General features: G+C 38.3%; 3 protein-coding genes across 6 annotated transcripts in view; 1 reads left to right on the forward strand and 2 right to left on the reverse strand.

The window, feature by feature from the left end:
- Positions 1-127: 127 nt before the first annotated feature.
- LOC111261232 (GTP-binding protein 1) lies at positions 128-8725 on the reverse strand. Of its 3 annotated transcripts, none has more exons than XM_022834562.2 (14): positions 8625-8725; positions 6277-6546; positions 6080-6175; positions 5661-5795; positions 4895-4950; positions 4460-4574; positions 4067-4204; positions 3696-3791; positions 3266-3358; positions 2880-3044; positions 2585-2706; positions 2097-2247; positions 1651-1824; positions 128-1536 (listed from the first exon to the last, which is right to left on the reverse strand). In XM_022834562.2, exons 2-14 carry the CDS (start codon positions 6382-6384, stop codon positions 1123-1125), a joined length of 1863 nt encoding a protein of 620 aa, XP_022690297.1. In that variant the 5' UTR covers positions 6385-6546; positions 8625-8725; the 3' UTR covers positions 128-1122. The 3 variants fall into 3 exon arrangements, with proteins under 3 accessions (XP_022690297.1, XP_022690304.1, XP_022690314.1); XM_022834569.2 differs by lacking the exon at positions 8625-8725 and adding an exon at positions 8110-8220; XM_022834579.2 differs by lacking the exon at positions 8625-8725 and adding an exon at positions 7746-7766.
- mRpS5 (mitochondrial ribosomal protein S5) lies at positions 8272-13464 on the forward strand. 2 transcript variants are annotated; one of them, XM_022834628.2, is made up of 6 exons: positions 8272-8367; positions 10925-11227; positions 11452-11661; positions 12045-12128; positions 12432-12524; positions 12923-13464. In XM_022834628.2, exons 2-6 carry the CDS (start codon positions 10949-10951, stop codon positions 13292-13294), a joined length of 1038 nt encoding a protein of 345 aa, XP_022690363.1. In that variant the 5' UTR covers positions 8272-8367; positions 10925-10948; the 3' UTR covers positions 13295-13464. The 2 variants fall into 2 exon arrangements, with proteins under 2 accessions (XP_022690363.1, XP_022690358.1); XM_022834623.2 differs by lacking the exon at positions 8272-8367 and adding an exon at positions 9514-9924.
- Positions 13465-13959: 495 nt separating this feature from the next.
- The window catches only part of LOC111261250 (poly(A) RNA polymerase GLD2), an 8187-nt gene continuing 1637 nt past the window's right edge, over positions 13960-20509 (reverse strand). The window contains exons 4-14 of the mRNA XM_022834601.2: positions 20408-20509; positions 19996-20227; positions 18701-18743; positions 18458-18587; positions 17299-17415; positions 16901-17055; positions 16402-16521; positions 15911-16054; positions 15098-15205; positions 14700-14876; positions 13960-14402 (exon numbers count right to left, since the gene is read on the reverse strand). Coding sequence (XP_022690336.1) covers positions 14300-14402; positions 14700-14876; positions 15098-15205; positions 15911-16054; positions 16402-16521; positions 16901-17055; positions 17299-17415; positions 18458-18587; positions 18701-18743; positions 19996-20227; positions 20408-20509 — 1431 coding nt within the window. The 3' untranslated portion in view covers positions 13960-14299. The remainder of the gene's footprint in view (positions 14403-14699; positions 14877-15097; positions 15206-15910; positions 16055-16401; positions 16522-16900; positions 17056-17298; positions 17416-18457; positions 18588-18700; positions 18744-19995; positions 20228-20407) is intronic.

A 20509-nucleotide genomic window follows, 5' to 3' on the forward strand; every position in this document is an offset into this window, starting at 1 on the left:
CAATAATTCAACAAAGCGTTCTTAAAATAAAAATAGAAGTACTGTTTATTCATTACGCGATCACTGCGCTTCTGACACAATTATCGGACTATACGTAACTGAAGAGGAACAAAAGCAGGCAATAAAATTTATGAGAACATTGTAAAAAATTTTTATTATAGCAATGTTTTGATTACGGAGAAGAAATCAGTTAAAGGGAATATAAAGTTAAGAGTGATAATGAAAGTTAACAGCAAATATTTAGGAATCTTTACTTTCTGTATTTTTAAATGTATATATGTATAATCTATATGTTATTGAACTCGTAGTTCCACAAATAACCGGAATACTTTTTACAGTGTAAGCTCTTGTGTGGATATAAGTTTCTTATTAAATGTATTCCTCATTCAACCACTGCATTCATCAGCAGCTTTTTTACCTCTTCTTTTACAGTTCTCCGATGTCTCCTACCTGTACAGTGTATAACTGACTATCTCTTTTTTGACATAAAACTATATAAATATTACAAATGTTTATCGTATCTGTACTCTATTCGTCCTAATCGGTTATGAATACAGTATAGTATGTAACAATATGGCTGTTGACAACCATGAAAACTTACTTACATATTTTCATCCGCTGCAGGGGATTGTTACCCTCATCAGGGTGAAGCTCTAAGTACACGTACGTGTGTGTATAATTCTCTCTAACTCTGTAAATATTACCCTTTAGATGTCTATGTACGGTCTGTTTTTTGCTGAGATTATATTACGCAACCATATATTAACTACGAGATGCCATCGTGGTTACTGCAACTATTAAACAAAAAGCCGTTCAAGTTGTTCACCGACCGCCAACAACGAAAACTCTTTTTCTTTATATATATGTATATATATGTGTACGAAAAAAGTAGTGTGAACCCTACATTTGACAAGAACATAAAACGTTGCCCGTCGGTGAGCAACTTCAACAACTTTTTGTTTGATAATTGCAATAGGCGCGACAGGCAGTTTATATATATAGTCTTCTTTTCGTTCGGTTCTTCTTTGCCTCTGTCTTTCACACACCTTCGTTCTCTGTACGCCCTTGCCTTCTGCTTCCTCCACTGACGCCTCGTCCCTCTTTTGCTTTAGATGGCGGCTCCTAAGAGGTCTCTAGAAGCGTGCCTGTCATCTTTGAATCAGTACTGATGTTGTTAATGCTTTGTGGTTGTTGTTGCTGTTGTTGACGGGTGCTTTGATCTTGCGCCGCCGCTGTGTCGTGGCCGCCTGATCTTGACTGGCCCCGATGATGGCCTCGTTGCGTTTTCGCTGGATGGTGATGAGGCTTCTTGTTGCCAGCGGTGCCTGGACCCCCTGGGCTAATCAACACGCGAAGCACATTACCGACGGCCTTCGTTCGACCCTCGCGAAACACCATTCGCATGCCGGGACGAACGTACTCTGGATTTTTAATAAACCGGAAATGTACAAGCGCTTTGTCTCCTGTTCGTAGGCATTCAGTAGACATTTGGACGATGGTGGCCGTTTGTCGAATGCTTCCACAATGAACCATCGCCTGTAATAGTGACCCCGAATAATATAAAGTGTAGAAAAATCCTACCACGAAATAATTTTTAAAGGGCAGCTCTAAATGTCAATATACTAGTCAATCCGCCCTACACTGAATTACCTGATATCTGGGCGATATCGTTGTGGGATGATGCAGAACAAGAATCTCTCCCTCGAACTCCCAACACGACTGAGGATCAACTATACTCTGGGAGAGTAACACCATTCCCTTTCGGATATCAGAACGGCGAACCTGCTTCTTTAAGGCGAACGACGCTGTTTGGCCAGCGTGAACCTATATCACACGTCACGCATAGAAAAGTGCCACATCAGACGAGGCATTAGGGTAAAGGTATACGTCATGACAATACACCTCGTAAACAAAGGGCATTTGTTACATTGTTTAGAAAATGGTAATACCTATATTTTCAAAATCTCTGCTAGGCTTATGATCAAGCCCAACGGAGTCGTGTTGCGCCCCGAGGAACTGCGCTGCCGAATACAGGGGATAGCTTATTGCAATACAGATGTTATTGCTGCTGCAGGGCTATGCACCAGGCCACTTACCTGTTGCACAGGCATCCGTTTGCGGTGAATCGACTTAATCTGAACTGGGTTAAAGTGACCGAGTAGGTCGGGGCCAAGCAAAAGTGTCTCATTCAATCGCACTACCCCTTTCAGTGTCGTACCGCTAACAACAGTGCCTACCCCCGGAACACTGCCAAGCACACATGGAAATTTGTCAGGATGAATCTATGGATAATACATTCGATATAGACGAATTGAACCAATGCGTTGTATTTTGGGAGCGGACTTCCGCAGTGGCTGGGTCAAGAAGCTTCAAATCTTAGATCTTTTTACCACTACATTATCCGTATCTACAATATTACATGATATGAGTAAATGAAGAATTTCGAATGCTTCATTACATCGATAGCAAATAATTGCCTTCCAATTCCGCTTTTAGGTGCAGTTTATTGAAGGGAGCGAACAAGCTCTATGCTTACATTGGTTAACAGTGCAACTATTTGTTCTGTGCCCACATAAGCAGTTACCTGTATGTGTCGTCAATCTGAAATTCGCAAGGTTCGTCGTCGAGATGACCAGGCATCCGTGTCGTTAACAGATTCATGAACGTTTTCAGTAGTGGCAGATTTTCACCGGTCACGTTAGATACCTAATAATTTCAACCCACCCAAAACGGATGTTTTGAAATGGCGAGAAAATATAGCTTTTTATTACCAATTTATCAATGGTCACTCGTTAAAAAAATTTTTTGGAAAAAAATGAGCACAGTTTCCCTATAGTTTTTATCAATTCAAAATGCTTGCTGATTTCTGTATAGAGTACCTTAAAAATGGGGCAAAGACGTTCAGAGACAAAATTTGTTGCACAAACGACGACGTCATCAGGAGAGTGTACAACGACGGGAATCTTACGGCATCCAGGCGACTTGAGAATCTTTACCAGCAGCCGCATTGTATCTTGCAACACGTTTGCAGGACACATGTCAATCTGGAAGCAATGAGGGCTAATTTACGAAATATGAAAAATAAATCTGTGTATAGACAGATCCTAAGAGATCTAAATTAGATCAGTTTTTTATGACCTCTTGAGTCCAGACGATGTATGGTATTTTTGAAACTATTATGAGTTTGGTATATAGTATTTGCATTAAATATCAAGACTAATAATTAGGATGGATCATCATTTGAAAACAAGTATTAGTTACGTACTTTAGTGACTACAACGAAAACAGGAACGTTTAGAGCCAGGGCTAGTCCAAGGTGCTCTTTTGTCATTCCAACGATACCTGCGTTGGCGCCCACCTGAGAAAAGGTTCGTAGGTTCTGATATTGGCGATATAGTTTTTGGGAAGCTAATGCAATAATAAGTATTGATTACATTTTAACCATTAATGTAATACGCTCGAATAAAGATCATTTCAGTGGAACTCTCCTCAGTAAGCTACTATGGACCAATGTATGCCATTGACCTTGGCATAGGCAATTTAATTCAAATCACATGTCACATTTCCGAAACATCATTGCCAACAATACATTAAAAACACGGTTTACTAAGCATATTTTTTGCGAAAATCTTACTAATATATAGGCAATGGAAATTATATCGTGAGTTATTTGTGGATGAAAACCGAGTGCCTACCATGAGCATAGTGAAGTCTGGTGCATGGCCAGTCATTCCGAAGATAGTGGTTTTCAGGTACCGCTCGTGTCCCGCAAGATCGATAAATGTGACCACCTGCTCTTGTCGCATGCATAGTGAAACATATAATGAAAAAACATAAGATTTGTAGGGAAGTGGATGTATTCGTGCAGAATTATGTAAGCAATTGTGAATCCGTTTTCTATTTGCCCTATGGTAAGCTACGACAAGATATTGTCATATTGGCTATGACACTACGCACAGATAGGCGCATTGCTATATACGCCGAAAATTGAAACATATATGTTTTGGTTTCTTTAAATTGTAATAAATTTCCGCGAAATTAATATAATAATAATCTCTGTCGAGACCTTTGACGATTCCTCGCAGATTTTCATCCAGTCGAGTTGGCCAGCATGAGCATCGGGTTTATTGACAATATTCCCGAGTGAGTCGAATCCGAGAATATCGTTACCGACCGATGACGTTCGACCAGACTCCATTTCGTGCTAAAACATCAGGACCACGAAAGCATGCAAAACGGCGATTTATTTTATATTCTTAGTGAATATAAAATGATATCGATGACAACTGTTTATGCTATTTTATATTAGTTAAGAATACCCCAACTAACAAAAAGAAAAACAATTACTCGTCGTTAATTAGGTCTTTAATGATTAACGGTTTAAATTAGCTTTATACTATATTCGGATTAGCTCTACAATTTTTCGATATTCAGTCTAACAAATTTGGCAAATACTCGCTTTATGCCGGAACAATTTCTGTCTTGCAAATCCTCGACCGTTGTCAAGTTCGCCGTGCGTAAGTACTCCAAGTAGTGTGCTCTTGCCGGCGTCAACGTTTCCCACGACGGCAACTCTGAAACAGTGAAGAAACTGATGATTGTTTAAACAATTGCTAGGAAAATCTGCCACACATCAACCTGATATACGGAGAGCAAGACTGTTCTCAACAACCTATTTGCAAAAGAAGTCATTTCTGCAAATGTAACGTCTGATAATAAGTATCTAGTTCTAGATCAGCACCAACAAGAAAAATCAGCCTAATATTATTATCGTTCAATGGAATAAATTTTCACTAATCCACTATAAAGATTCGCCTTCTTAAGTTGTTTGCTGCTCACTGGTATAAAACAAGTTCAAATTTGAAGAATAAACAGGTAATAAGTTTTAACTCACCTGACTTCCTGAAAGTCGTCATTTTGAGGGCGGCGCCGGACTAGGAATTCTGCAACCTATAAATGAAAACTACATTGTATTACAACGGGCAATTAGAACTTTTTTTTTATAACAAACAATTAAAGTTGCCTGTTTTTTGTATTAAATTAAAACTCTCATCTTGTACACAGAATTACTTGAATATACCCTTAAATTATGCATCGAAAACCCGTTTTACCTTTATATTTTTGTACTTCCAGACATATGGAATCTACAGGACGCAAAGAAATATTTTAGTCTAACTTACTCCAAAAATTATGTGTGTATTAAAATTACTATATTCTAAATTTCTATCCACATACATTTATATATAGATTATGTATCACGGCAAGGAATATATAAGGGTGGTCCGACAAAAATGCATAGGGTAGTATTCGTAAGTAACATACTATATACAATTATCTTCTTGCTCAGTGCAGTGTAACACGCAATTTCTGCGACTCTTGTAATTTAAAATCGGAAAAAAACCCAATTAATTGAACCTAATTTCTAATTTCGCTGACGACGAGTGCCACATATACACACATATTGCTAATCAAAATTACTGTTATAAATTATACATAGTTCTCGTTCTGTCATAAAATTGAAATTAGTAAATTTGAACGTTTTTTTTTTAAGTTTCTCAAGTACAACGTCCCAGTCTTCACTTCAAGCGATCAACTTCTGCAAAGCTCAAGAAGATGATTCAGCAAGCTGTTATCACAACGGATTTATTTTTCATCGTTACCTGTCCAGCGGCTTCTTTTTTGCTTCTAAGCTGAACGCAATCACACTCCTGAGTGTCGGCCATTGAACGAAGAGTCGCTACTGACGCATCCAGTTCCTCGGGTGTAAGTCCACCTTCGGCGGCTCCCTTCCCAACCTGTCGTAAAATGTGGCCAGAAAGAGACAATCGCTTGAACAAAAAGAATTATCGTTCTGATTGACGTAATGCATCCATGCCATAATAAATGCATTTCAAAATGATTCTCCTATGTTATAGATACAATACGCGATGATAGTAAACTAGATCGATAGTAATATATCAAAGCAAGCCGAACGCACGATCATTAATTCTGAGATGAATTTTTCAGCCCCTTTAGAACACGTATAACCTAAACCCTCCACACACTAACATGTTGATTAAAGACGTTTATGTCCACCAACCTCATAAATGGTTTCTCCATGACCTCGCTTGAGCCTTTTCTGTAGGTCCTTGCAAAGCGCATTGTACTGGTTTTCGCTGGGGGCAACAAGAGCAGTCTGCAAAGCATTGTGTACTTAGGTTGACGTAGAAAGTATAATGAGCCGGTTAACATTTAATATCTATAGGTTATTATTCTACGTATTTTAGACTACCTTACCTTATCCAGCAAACCCTCGAGCGGTGGGGGTTCATTTTCAGCCAATAAAGATTGGAAAAAGTCGACAGATGCCGCTGATCCTTTTGTCTCCTCAAGGATCGCAGACATCCTGTTCAGGACCTGTTGTTGGTAATTCGTGCAAAATTTCTGTCGCTAGCCTTTCGACAAACACCTGGCAATAAGTTGATGTTCCGGTCTTCTGACTTCGCTTAAATGTACGCCAACAGTTCGGTTTCTTTCACGTAATCGCAAGAATCATTTAGACGGGTACTGTAAAGGTGGAACAATAACGATCAGTCAGAGATGTTTCGAAATTTGGAAACGACGAAAATGACTATTCATTTCATTCATTCATTAGCATGCGAAGGAGTCATACAAGTATGTTTGGGCGTTTCGATATTTGGACGCTGCGATACCGGATGGGGTAGTCCAGATTCGAAATTCGGCACAGACAGACTTTGTGCTGGAAACAGCTGGTCGTTTAAGGCGGTGTTTGGCTCAAGTGCTACCACCACGTCACCACGGAAAAGCGTATTTATGCTATAGTGCACAGTGAATATACGGCTGATACAGGGAAAGGGCCTCTATTGATTATTCTTTGTATAAATGTACGAAAAACTCGAAGAATAGTGACTAGCTAATACGTTACATTCTCTCGAAAAATTTATGTTCTTTTACATAATTTGAAACCCACAAACAGCATAAAGGTCATTAATACGAGTCTTTGCCGCAGGCCAGTAGATTCGTTTCAAGCAAATTGTAACTATTTTCGCTATTAGCCAAGTATAATATAAAGCAAGCCGTTAATTTTGAAAAATGAGCATTAATAGGCAACAATTTATTATTTGCAATATGATTCCGCTTTTGACAAATGCTTATTAACTAAACGTTATAGCTTATAACTTAAATAGTACGCAGAATACTTTTTCAAGTTCCATAAAATTATATGAGTAACAGCCACTAAAATTACGATGTTGAAATTGAATGTACTGAACAGCCAACCATATGCACGCACGTATTCCATAGCTACACACCAAAAAAAAAAAAAAAAAAACTCTTTTTCTCTTGCCTAGGTGTTCCCAATACATGGTTTTGGCATAAGCAATACGATATATTGCTACCGGTCTATATCGAGCACTTGTTATACTGGCGGTATAACTATTGAAATTAATTCTCGTGGTCAGTTGCCGAAGCTAGCGCAAATCATCCTCAATAATACATAAGCCATTGGATGTAGTATATTCGTTCTATCATTTGTCATACAGCTAACAAACTGATGCTAGATTCTGTACACGAGTACAGTATGTCCACCAGTCAGACTCAGCATAATAGCTTGAAGAAATGCACCTGGGGGCACACTATCTGCCAAGCAACTGTGGCATTGACTAGGAACAACAACTTGTCTAGGTAGCATTTTCACTTCCTAACAATCATGATACAAATACGAAAAATACGAAAATTGCATTAACCACATAATTGACCACAAGAATCATTTTCTAAAGAGGTCCTCTGCACAACATGGAACAGCTGGCAGCGTCAGGCCCAGATGGCATCCGCTGTAACCGGAGGGGCGCCACAGTGTAACGTATACTGGACGACTTATTTAGCCAATGATTCTGTCTGCAATTTGACGATTCGTTGGACAGTTATCAGCGAGATGTTATACAGCTAAACTGATCTGAGCCCACTGAGTATACAGTTCCAACTAACGTCAAAGCAAAAACAGAGTTTTACATCAGCTGGATGCAAACGACAGTGGAAGACAAGATGGAGTAGTTGTAATTCATTAAAGTGTGTCCATCACTATATATTTATTCGATTTAAGATACGAACCAACCAGTCTTTGTATTGACGGTAAGGATGATAACATTTAGCCGTGTCACACGATCTAGTTCCTGTCGATCAGCTGTACGCTGTTGGTTCTTAGCCGTATACACGGTAACGTCTACGGCATTATATAATAATGCTCGAATGCCTATTGCACACTGAGCGTATTTGATGACGCAACAATGGGACAGAATTACAAACGACGGCGCGTCTCTTGTGCCGTAGGACGGAGCCAAACTTTAGGATCAACAATTCACTTTGTCGGTAAGTACAACTTTCGATTCCGCCGTTCTCATTAGCAAAAAAAAAACTGGCTTCGCACGTCAAGTACTATGATTTAACGTTGCCTAGAGGTGGCTAGCGGTTATTTGTTTGTGGACATCCAATACAAGGTGTGCATTTCCCAGTGTACAAAATGGGTATTAGACAAACTGGTGTGGGCTAAAACTTTTGTAGTCAAATGTCACTTCTCGATGCAAGAATAGAAGTGAATGTTTTCCGGTAATCGTTAACACACTTACGATAGGGAGATATGCTGTCCAACACTCCAATAATGAGGACAATAGCAAAGCAGACCATGACATAGGCTTCCGCCAAGTTGGCCAAAGCAATGTTTATTTCATCTCTCCTTTTCTCCCTTCTTCCACGACTCTTAATGGCTGGTCTGTTAGTCAACGGCGTCGCGGGATTATTCCGAACAGCCACCTTAGGCAGATTGCGGCGGGCGTTCCAAAAACAATTCGCTAAGGTGGTGCTTGAAACAATGGGGCCAGTGAAGATGAACACACGGAAATTAGCAACTGCTCGCTCAGTATATATGTTATGTATTGGAAAAAATACGTAGCGAGCGTAATATTCTATTGTAACTCACAAGTCATTAATGTGCAAGAAAATGTGTTTAGTTAAAAAGATTTCTTAAGAAAATCCACAACTATTTTTTATCCCTATAACGAAGGTAAAGCAAACAATGGCCATTTTCATACGCGGATAGAAGATTAACACAATATAACTTGCATTTATTTGCTTCGACCTAAGTAACCGTTATCGATATTAGGAAACAATTTAGTAATTGCCGATGCTACGATATGCGGTAAGACTTTCGACTTAGTTGTTTTTTCTGATCTGAACAGCAAAAGACGTTGACTCCCAACTGCAAGGATTTCGACAGCTAACTGTTGCCATACAAAAGCAGTTACGTTACCTAATCGTAGCTCAATTTGAAAAAACATCTATTGCACAAAAGAGGCGCTACTGTTAATACAATAGCAGACAGGAAAAAGTCTCAATTTTCTATTAGAAGTTTCAGCTGAGCGAAAAGCGACAGCTTAGCAGTAACGCCTAATCGCTGTTCGAACTACTGCAACGTTTTGTTATGATGAGGGATACACTGACAATTTATTCGTTGTGTAGGGAGCGATTTTTTAGTGAGGAACAGACACCAAACAAACATGGTACTGATTGCACAAGTGTACAGAAACGCTCAACAAGGGTGATTACTTCCGCGCGGTTTAGGACGCCTTCGTATCTAAGGGCAAAGGAGTGTGTGGAGCACTCACGAGAGGCGTCGTACGACAGGTCGTAATGCTAACGATAGGTTCAATTCTAGGCCGTGTGGCCAAACTATCAATCGGCTCAGTATCGAGCACCGCAGTTCCGGCGACCAGTGCGCAGATTCAGACTATCCGCCCAGCAACTTTCTTGGTCCGACTTGGTGCCGAAGATCTTTGGAAATCAGTCACTTCTGTCAGTAATGCCGGTCGCAAGCGCGGCCGCGCATCCGGACATAGTAAAAAGGCGTCAAAAGATCTAAATCGAGGACAGGTACAGAAGTTAACATAATTTAACAACAACTATTGTTAGCGCATTTTTGTATTCTTTTCGGTACCCCAAGTAAGATCTCAACGAGTACTATTCGTTCCATAAGAGATTTTTTTTTGGTTCTGCATGCTGTTCAAAGGAGGCCCGAATCAACCGGCTTTTAATTCGACAAATGATACTATCAATATGTTTGTGTTGTAGGGAAGTTAGCTGATAACAAATTAAGGACCGAATTATTTACGAGTTCAGATCACAAAAAAGGTCTTTTATCTTGTCGTAACGTAGAAGATGTATTACATTTACAATTTATGGCCAACAGTAAATCAGGCGGAAGGATTACCTATTCTTTCATATTTCCAAGGCAATCCCGAATACGCCGGTGACTTTTCAATAATCAGCCTGTTATTAAAAAAAAAATACTTGATGTATATTACATCGATTTAATTTAACAACACTTACTAGAATTATTACATTACATTACAGTACATAAATCTAAGGTCTATTCACCAATTATTGCGGTTTATAGTTGGCAATTCTAACCGCTTAGTGTTATATAAAGCGGGCAAGTTGTTTTTTTTCGCTTTCCAAGTTTGTCATCGTTTTGTACCCACATTGAATATCCTATTGAGCACGGGTTTTAAAGTGTACGCACTGTTTTTCAAAATGCGACAGTTTTTTCGATATTTCATAAAATATAAACCGCATTAAAAAGCATAAAAGTCACGAGATTACATGACCGTAAACATAAACTCATCATTAAAAAAACACATTGGGAAGCGGCCAAATTTACTCTGAAAAACAAAAAATATTAACGATAAACAAAAGGAAAACGAATGTGGTCTGAAACTAGTATTTTTTCTTTGGTGGACAATATTTTAATATTTATTGGTTTGCTAAAATGTAATCTTTTTTCAAGGATATTTTTGTTCTTCCAACAATTGATCCGAGGTTCTAATTTAGCCTAGGTCAAATAATTTATTTAAACTCATTTTATTTTCTGTAGAAAATTGGCAGCGGTCGCATTAATATGCTGTGGCCAGGTTTGAACGCACCGATTTTTCGAGGAAGAGAAGTAGTTGAACGACAACAATTGCCCCCTGACCCAGAGCGAGAAAAACGGTTAATTGAGTTGCGAGATAAGCAGCAGATCAATTTTCGACGTATAAGGCTGACCCCTTTGGAGAGAGGCTGGTCGGGAACACGGGCGCCAGGCCGTTCTTTGGGACCACCTGATACCCCTGAGGACATCGATATTAAAGATTTTGACAGTGTAGTCTTAGATCTTAGGTTGGTCTCGAATATGACGGTAAGTATCACTAAATTGCCTGCGTGGCCTCTGATGTATTATAATCATTCGATCGTCCTAAACAGAATTCCAGGATAATCCCATCGACAGGTAGAAAACCACAACTAACTAATATCATGAATAGCAGATATCCAGATGTATATATCACCAGCCGCTATATATATATATATATATACACATGTGATTAGACAAGTGTACGAGATATTGTATTTTATCCATTTTAGAGCCATTTGGGCCGTGTGCGACGACACAAAGCTGTAGTGGCTGTAGGAAACGGGAAGGGCCTTCTCGGCTTCGCTACTGGTAGAGGGCCTGATGGCAAGACTGCCTTACGTAAGGCAAAAAATAGGGCTTTACTTCGATTGTGTCACTATCCCATGTTTGAGGAGCATACGGTTCTGCATGACTTTTTCAGCGAGTATGGCTGCACAAGGGTAAGCTACATGCGTCGCCCATAATGTATTAATTGTAATAAAATTTTAAGAAGGGTACCTTTACTAAGCAAGAGTTTGTAGGCATTTGATTTGCTCAATTCTTATACGAAAGTTTGTAACCTTTTCAGGCACATCTTTAGCCACTGCTGATTTGACTTTGCATCTGACCAAGTACAATACATAAGGCTGTGGCTAGACTTATCGATGGTAGAATAAGCTCAGATACATTCAGGTGATAGAAAAAGTTGATCATCAATAAAACATGTGCTTTGCCAGTCTCAGAACACTCAACCAGGATAGCCAATAACAGCTTTATTTCACAAATTATATTTGCCGGTTTCACACCGACTAACGATTAGTACGCCATTATTTTTAAATTACAGATTGTAGTCAAGCAGAAGGAACGGGGCTATGGACTCAAATGTCATCGGGCTATCATGTCGCTTTGCAAGTTAATAGGCATCAAGGTATTCAACCACGTCCTTTTTGTAGCATACAGTAATATCTACATAAACGCGATTGAAAAGTAAGATAACCGGACACAGTTCTGTAAAAAGTAGTGATCTTCTTTTACAAGATACATACTTGTCGACTTATTGATTTACTCTGTTCTGTTCTGAAAGAGAGTGAATTAAGAATTCACGAGATCATTCATTGTACTGCGCGTCACTTGGCAGCGCAGTCTCATTCTGCCGGAATGTTAAGGGACCATCTTTAACAGGATGATCAATAACCTCTGCAATGGCAATCGCTGATGTTCTACCTTTCAGAATCTGTATGCAAAAGTTGACACACGAAATACGAACCTTCTGTCCCTCACTCGTGCCTTTCTTATTGGTTTGCAAAAACAAAAAACTCATCAGGCAAGTACAAGAACAAATCAGATAAACGACTATAAATTCACTTTTTTGGCAATAGGTATATAGTTTATATATAGCAGTAGGTGCAGATGTCACCTATTGCTGTATATAGACCACCAGGCACCAGGGCACCTGCACCTATTGCTGACCACATTCAATGTCGAGATTCTGTCGAAGTACGAAGCACTAATGTATGTGTATAATACGTTCAATAAACGTCATAAATATGCTTGTTTTATCCATATAATCAACGCAAATCAGTATAGTCGCTCGAAATTCGTAAAAAAACATTTTCTATGTTTTCATAGAACGCTTACAGTAGTAAATTATTCTAAACTATATATATGTTGTTTATATATGTATATTAGTTGATAAATTAGTGTTCGGTGTTCGTTCTGCAGGATTTCGCCGATGAAAAGAGATTGCACGTTGTCGAGTTTCGCCCAGAGCAGCTCTACTTTCCACGAATTGTTGCGAGTCCAAAAACTGGTCCCGTGAGGAAGGAAGACGAAATTGATCCTTACGAAGAATTGGACATCAATATGATTGTTAGCGAGGGCAGAATGATCTATGCAAGAAAAAAAGCAGAGCCTTTCTATACGCGGCTTCCCGGCTGGGAGGTCCATTTGAAGAAGACGGACAACCTTAAGAATCAACGACAGGTCCGATTGCGACTTATGAAGAAATACGGCGCACTAAAAAGCTTTTTGAACATTCGCGATGAAAAGAAGCTTCCTCTCAATCAGATAGGACCCAACGGACAGATGATATAAATATTTGTCGTGGTACTTGTACCACTCTCTCGCTTCCCGTTCGCGTGACTCGGTAACCCTCAAAATGGGGTCGAATGATATGTCGATTTTTATGTCGCTTTTTAAAAACTAAAAGTGTTCTCACATTAGAATTTTTGAATATATAAATTGCACACCCATTGTTTACCTTACTATGTGTGATCTATTTGTGGAGTTAACCGCGCTGAAAATACACGTTCTTGTTATTAGAGTGGCACAACTACATAAAAAGCCTACTGTTAAACGAGACCAGAGGTTACTGCCTGAAGTCCCGCCAACGATACGTGCTACACAATTTCTATACAAAAGGAAATTAGAGCTACACAAATAGTAAACTAATGACATCGAGGCTTATCACAACATTATTCTCTAAACTAAATTATTGGAAAAGGCTCAAGGCATAACCTAAAACGATATTACATCGTGATATTACGACGTGACATACAGCAGACAGTAGTTATATATATATATATATAGATATATAATGTGTAATCATTAAATTATTTTTGGTACCAATAAAACGACCTAGGCTTTTTTTATTATTCCTAAAAATCTAGCAGCATTTTTCTGTGGATTCACAACTGATAAATTTTCTTATATAGTTCGTTCTACTCCTTATTTCACTATTAAGTAACAAGGGTACCAGATATGATATCAAGTACTTTTTATATACATGTAACCTATATACATTTGGAAAAAAAGTCAAATTAATGAATGATACATCTGGCACTGTGACGCAACCCAGGCGTATACTGTTCCGGCTCCCTGTTTGCCAATAGGAGCAAGGGTCACATTACGACAACTAGGGGCACGGCTGCCTATAAACTTAAAATTACTTAGAGGTTACAACCCGTAATAGCCCAAATTGAATTTTCAAGTTCATTTAGCCCAAACAACGTGGGCGCCGCAACGTGTCTGTGATACTTTGTACTGATCTAGATTACCCTTTAATCTTGAACATAATGTCGGACAGACGTGATGCGTTTTCTAGAAAAGAAGGACTTTTGGTCCACCAGGCCGATCGATAACTTGAAGGCTTCGTTGAAAAACACTCTTAATTTCTTGAAATTTACGCTTTTCATATACCGACCTGTGAAAAGATACGAAAACACGCATACAGTAAGACCAAGAAGAACGATTCCTATAACTGACTGACTAGTTTTATGTATGTGTTGATTTTATCCAGAGCTACCCTTGAGTTCTATTAAGAAGGAGCCGGAGAACACTACAACTAAAAAAGTATTTACAGATATAACCTTAACAACAACAAGAAAGGAATGCTTATGCTTTGATAAAAACGATTCTCATAAGTGGCCAAAGTAAATTACTTATACTCAACTTAGGATTTTAAGATGTAAAAACTAAATACAGGACAAGTCTTACTAACCTTGCCGTGTTCGTGAAATTAAAAGGTTCCTGCACTAAGATAAACTTCCACCAATCACGTGACGAGGTTGTGGTGTTTCTGCTCCGGCTTGTTTGTATGATGTCGGGATCTTTTTCAATAGCATCGTCCTTTGAAATGACTGCCCCATTACGAACTGACACGCAAGAATTTTCAAAACTAAATCATAAGAAACACAGCGACAATTTTTTTATTTGAAAGAAATTGTCGCATATGCCTCTAGACCTCTCAAGCAGGCTTATTCGATCAATGCGAGAGAACTATGAAGTTGCATTAAGGTGAAAAAATAAGCCCGTATGAATATACACTTATATTTACAGATATATATATACAACCATGAACACGCCAATGTAATGTATATATACTGCACACCCACTTACTCAAAATCTGAGTAGAATTCGAGCATCTGCTTAAACAGCTCGCCTAACGTGAGTTCATTTTTACTTTCCCACATTGGTAGAAGTAACGCCGCGTTGTTAGCAAAGCCTCTGAAAAAACCGAATATGAACGATATACAGCTTTAGCCATTCTTACGTGGTTGACCCTAACCTTCCGTCATATTTATTTTTTAAACGAGACCTATTTCATTGCGAAGATTAGTAGTACTAACCTGCTTAGATATGGACCATCGGTTTTTGCCAAAAAAAGTCCAGCCCGTTTGAACAAAAAAAAAAAGGAAATTTCTAAATCAGCAAAAACGCAGCTTTTATCTTCACAGCAAAACTGATATCAGCTTTCATAAAAAATGAACAATTATCTATACCATTGTATAAGTCCCAAACAAACAGAATACAGTCATGTCGTTCGTTAATAATAAGAACTGCTATATGGTTGTAGCCCTTCGCACAATGCAACATAAACTGGTATGTATATCACGATATGTGTGACTAAATAAAAGTAACATATATTACGAGCAAGGTAAGGACTTAGGACAATTGTTAGAATAGCAATAACGACTCAACTTATTTCCAGAGTATAGTGCGGATTTGGGACACAATATATCTGTGCGTAAAAAACTGCATGTTCATACCGAACTGATTCAACAAATAAAGAATGCATGTATTTCTAACATACTACGGCAGCGAGCTTATTGACGGGCACTAACATTATATCGAAACATGAATAAAGCAAAAAAAAAGGCTATTCTCAGCCTTATATTGGATGATGTCAAGTAATCAATACGTCGGTAATACCTTCCCTCGAAGAACTCGGGTACCTCGTTGTGTAGAACAGGAACTATGCCCTGCATTTGAAGAAAATACAGCATGAGAAGGGTCAACGAGTAGCTACTTAGGGTTCCGAACTGGGCGCTTTTTATCTGCATGTTTGATGCCCATCTGAAAACGGTTAATATAAGTTAAATAGCCTTGTATTACGTTTCGCTGCACGGTAGTCTAAAAGGTTAAAACTTTCTGGTTCTTCAAATATTTTCATCTATTCGATTAGTAAAAACCTTAGTGATCTCGGACTTCTTGTGTCGAAAGTGAACAAAAATAAGGGTGAATATAATAATATTTTTGCTCGAAAAGAGTGATAGGTCACTCTAAATAGATTTAAAATAGAAATGCGATCTCATTATTCGAGTTGCACCATATGACTATTATACGATTTATTATGATTTTTATACAATTAGGTACGTATTGCTGGAGCTTACACAATCTCGTAGAATATCCTGGTTCAATACCTTTTGACGCTGAGGATGAATGGAGCAACTCGACAATCCATTCTGGAGTACGAGTACAAGAGCTGTGTGTTTATTATGCCAACTGTGTTTTCCATATTCAATTCCACACGCATCTTTGGACTAGATTGATCAAAGAGAATATATATATATATATGAGTAATTACAGTGATCTTATCCGAGATGTAGTTAAATATGCGTAAAGTCTGATCCAAATTAAATCTGCTAACGTTTTAGCTCATTAAATTATTCTGATTCAGACTGTTCTTCCAAAGCTGTGTGGACGATGTGATAATTTGTGAGCGCGGTTTCAATGACAAAACGGTGTCGCTAGTAACCTAAACCTATCCAGCCTGCATGATAATCTTAGTGGTGAAAAGGGTTCACACAATGCGCTAGGTTAAATTTTAGAAATTTAACCAATTAACATCTTTATTTGCGGGACTATTTGTATAGTTTCTGCAGAAACATGTAGAGGAATTTCGAGAAGAGATCTTAATACCGGCTTTTATCGCACTGGTACTGAAACTGCAAAATCGGTACAATCGCTGGAATCATCGAGACCTTCTTCACTCCAGGTTCGCCATCCAGCCTCTGTTTGAGCACACGAAGCACTTTCACTCTGTTGTAGTCAATGGGAAGAAAATTATTCTTGAACTGTAAATTGAAAGAAAAATGATAAACTCTATAGATTCCCATTGAAAATGGCTACTTCTACATAAATAGGTGCACGGCCATAAATAAAATAAAAGCCACCTAGAGTATGTCCTTATATACTAAGAGTAATGTGAAGTAGTCGTAACAACGGTACTATAATAAGCAGGTTTATATTATGAACTTAACGCCTATGCCAAAAATTATAGGTAATTTGGTATTCGATAAGTGTAAGTCTGTACTAGCCTGTAAGCATATATCTATGTCCGAATCCTCGAAACCGTAGCCACTGGCGGAAGAGCCTATAATTGTTAAATTGTATTCCTCAAACACGTAAAGCGCTAACTGATCTCGTAGGGCAACCTGTGAACGAAAGGAAGTATATTTAGACTTCTATAATAGATAAGATATTTATTTATAATCTTGTTTCTACTCAGAACTCTTCAGCAGCGTATGAGGGGTTGCGTCTAGTCAACTGTACAATATCAAAGTAGAAAAATTATATTCGATATAAATTAATGCAACGAGTATGTTAAAAAAAAAATGCGTATGGTGACTACAGTGAATAAACCACTGAGTATCAAGTAACATTTCATTCCATAACATTAAATTTTATTTGTTTCGAAAATCAGTTGAATTATACACACTGATACCAGATTAGGCAATTTGCTTCGAACTTAATAGTCACTAACTGATAGACCACTTGCAAATTAATAGATGAAAAAGTGCTCTCGCATATATACAGACGTAATAGAATAACTAAATGGATAAAATGGAATTGTCAATTTAGCTTCTCCAGCGCATTCGGCTTAACTTCGAGGGCAGTCCTCGAAGTTACAAGTCACACCGAGGTACAGCATATTCGTTGATTAGAATTAACGGCTACCGACTGTGCTTTTGCGCGGCGTAGACAGTGCGTCGATAAAAGCAACTATTTTCCAGGGGTAAAGCTGAGCTTCGCTACATGGCTGTGCTAAAGGGTATGTCGATGATTTACTTTATTATCAAATGAGTAAGATAAAATGACAAAAAAATGGAAAGCACTCCGTCGTGCGGAGTAATGTACGTGGTAATGTGGGTGCTTGCAAGTCTAGCGGACCGGGTTCTATGTTTCACATTGCCAAAAACGACAAACATTTTTGCGGCCGGGCTGCTGATTCTCAGCAAAAAAAAAATTATTTCCATCGAACAGCTAAATGCTTTGCCCATTTATGTAGCTAAAATTATGTTATTTAAGGACTACTAGAATTTCAGGAAAGTCTGTTGTAACCTATATACTTTTCGCTAATATTGGCTGTTCAGTTGATTTGAAAGTTGCATATTTTATCTAAACATTATATACACATTCAAACTCATATGTTTGTAGTCATAATAGATATGAAGGTCAATTTACTCTGTTAATTACCTTATGATCATAACGTAGCTTTGATTGGCGCTTTTTATCCCAAATCCAACACATCATTTCCGAGATAGGGTCTGAACCACGATACTTAGGATGCAACCGTAATGTCATCTCAGGCGCCCACGGTACATGTCTGTAATTTTACCGCATGTTGTTAACAAAGCATATGTTACCCGCAAGCACATGTTGTCACTCAAACATCATCAGTTACGAGCCTGAGCTAGTGAGTCTACTCAGAATACGTACTTTCGCGGAGTTGAAGCTGCTGTGCCATTCGGCGATACTTTACCTAAAACCGATATAATAAAAGGCCAAAAAACAACAAAAAAAGTTGATCAGATAAAAGTCGATAGATTTCCGCTGGAGTTCTCGGGCGTCTGCAAGCTATATCACGAACTCCTGCCTCTGAGGTTCGCAGGTACTAACAGTCAAGTCCATATAAGCGTATGCATTTTGTATTTGATCAAATCAAATGACCAAGTCACCTAGTTGTGCTGATTAAAATGCAACCAATACGTTCGCTGTCTGTAATATATTTTCAAGGATCTCTGGACCATGGGCAGGGCCTTCAAAATTCAATGAAAAGGCATTTTGCTCCCAGCATTTTGTTCCAGTTCAGGTATAAACCAAGAATAATTATTTGAACAAGGTGCAAGCGGCTTGGTTACGCAGCCTCATCGCTATCAAACTCATTTACGTGAAAGCTAATCATATAATTAGCAATGCCAAGGTCACAAAGCGCATGAAATGTCTAATGTACATCGGCGATTCGCAAAGATTTTGCAAGAGAGGACATCAAATATCTTTAAAACACAAAAAAACTGCTTTAAGTGCTTTAATGTCTTTAGCCTAAAAAGGACACCAAAGAGAACCACAGCATACATTTGTTTAGAATAATCAAACCTAAGTAAAGTCTTTTACCTATAAGGCATCTAAAGATTGCACTATAACTTTGTTTGCTAGTACGATAATACCGGATATGTGTGTCTGTTGAAACTGAAGTTTCGAAATATAATCACACAAGGGTCAGTGCGTAGATGCTAACCAGCTACGAAGCTACCCATGCATCTGTATTTCTTGCGACATTGAGCTTTATTTATACATTGTACTTGAAAATGAGCATGTTTATGCTGCTTACACAATCATTTTTCTTAAATTTACTATATAGAGAAAATTTAAATGACTAAGGCCATTAGAATGTAATTTTTATGAATTGTGAACTGGAAGAACGTAGGCTCTGTCTGTAATATATAATATCTTGAGAAAGATCAAGGGTTTTTTCAGTGGTATATAATTATACAACAAGTGATGCAATTATAAACATTTTTAAAAATACCTTTGATTCCGTGATAAACGACTTCCAAACAGATCTTATAATTATGCTTAATAGTCTCAGCTAATCTTAATATCTTCACATGACGTCCATTATATAATCCTCCATGTGCTACCCATACGGTGATACTAACCTAATGCCTTACTGGTAACATATCCTCTTCGTAGATGACTACCTACAAACGGTAAAAATGAAGTCCAGCTCTCACGTCTTGTAAGCAGACCGCTGAATAAATTATGACGCCTCAAGGATACCTGAGGTCTTGAGAAGTTACCAACTGATTCGGGAAAAGGTTCTTGTAATACGCGCATCGAACTTCCTTGGACTGAACCAGAGAATAGCGCCAGATTAGAGATGTTCACGCCAGCCTGCCACGAAACTAGACTCTCAAGACCATCAGAAATTCTAGTCTGTGATGTGTTAAAAACTTTCCTGATCAACTGAAAGCAGCGAAGAACAGTTTATGGAAGTATTTGTTCATAAAAGGTAATGGTTCTTTTCACTAGGATACCAATTATTGGCGGACAAGTTTTGCTTACAACGAATTAATTTAACAGTAATTATCGCAGTTGAATTTGTTTTGCAAATGACTACTGCGTTGAAATTGCGTCGAAAAGTACCGGCTCATTGTCAGCGCTGATCCTGAGATGAGTCTGTTTCTCATAGCGACGATCTTTTTGCTTATGTGGGAGATTATTGAACTTATTCTTTTGCAGTTGTTG

This window comes from Varroa jacobsoni, unplaced genomic scaffold, assembly GCF_002532875.2.
Source record: "Varroa jacobsoni isolate VJ856 unplaced genomic scaffold, vjacob_1.0 scaffold_61, whole genome shotgun sequence".
Lineage (NCBI taxonomy): Eukaryota > Metazoa > Arthropoda > Arachnida > Mesostigmata > Varroidae > Varroa > Varroa jacobsoni.

Coding starts and splice junctions, on each gene's coding strand:
- LOC111261232 (XM_022834562.2), bottom strand. CDS start 6,384: ATGTCTGCGATCCTTGAGGAGACAAAAGGATCAGCGGCATCTGTCGAC. Junction 3,045..3,265: donor TTTTCGTTGTAGTCACTAAA/GTACGTAACTAA, acceptor CATTGCTTCCAG/ATTGACATGTGTCCTGCAAA. Junction 2,707..2,879: donor GTCTTTGCCCCATTTTTAAG/GTACTCTATACA, acceptor TGAAATTATTAG/GTATCTAACGTGACCGGTGA.
- mRpS5 (XM_022834623.2), top strand. CDS start 9,685: ATGCTAACGATAGGTTCAATTCTAGGCCGTGTGGCCAAACTATCAATC. Junction 11,228..11,451: donor GGTTGGTCTCGAATATGACG/GTAAGTATCACT, acceptor TATCCATTTTAG/AGCCATTTGGGCCGTGTGCG. Junction 12,129..12,431: donor GCAAGTTAATAGGCATCAAG/GTATTCAACCAC, acceptor TCTACCTTTCAG/AATCTGTATGCAAAAGTTGA.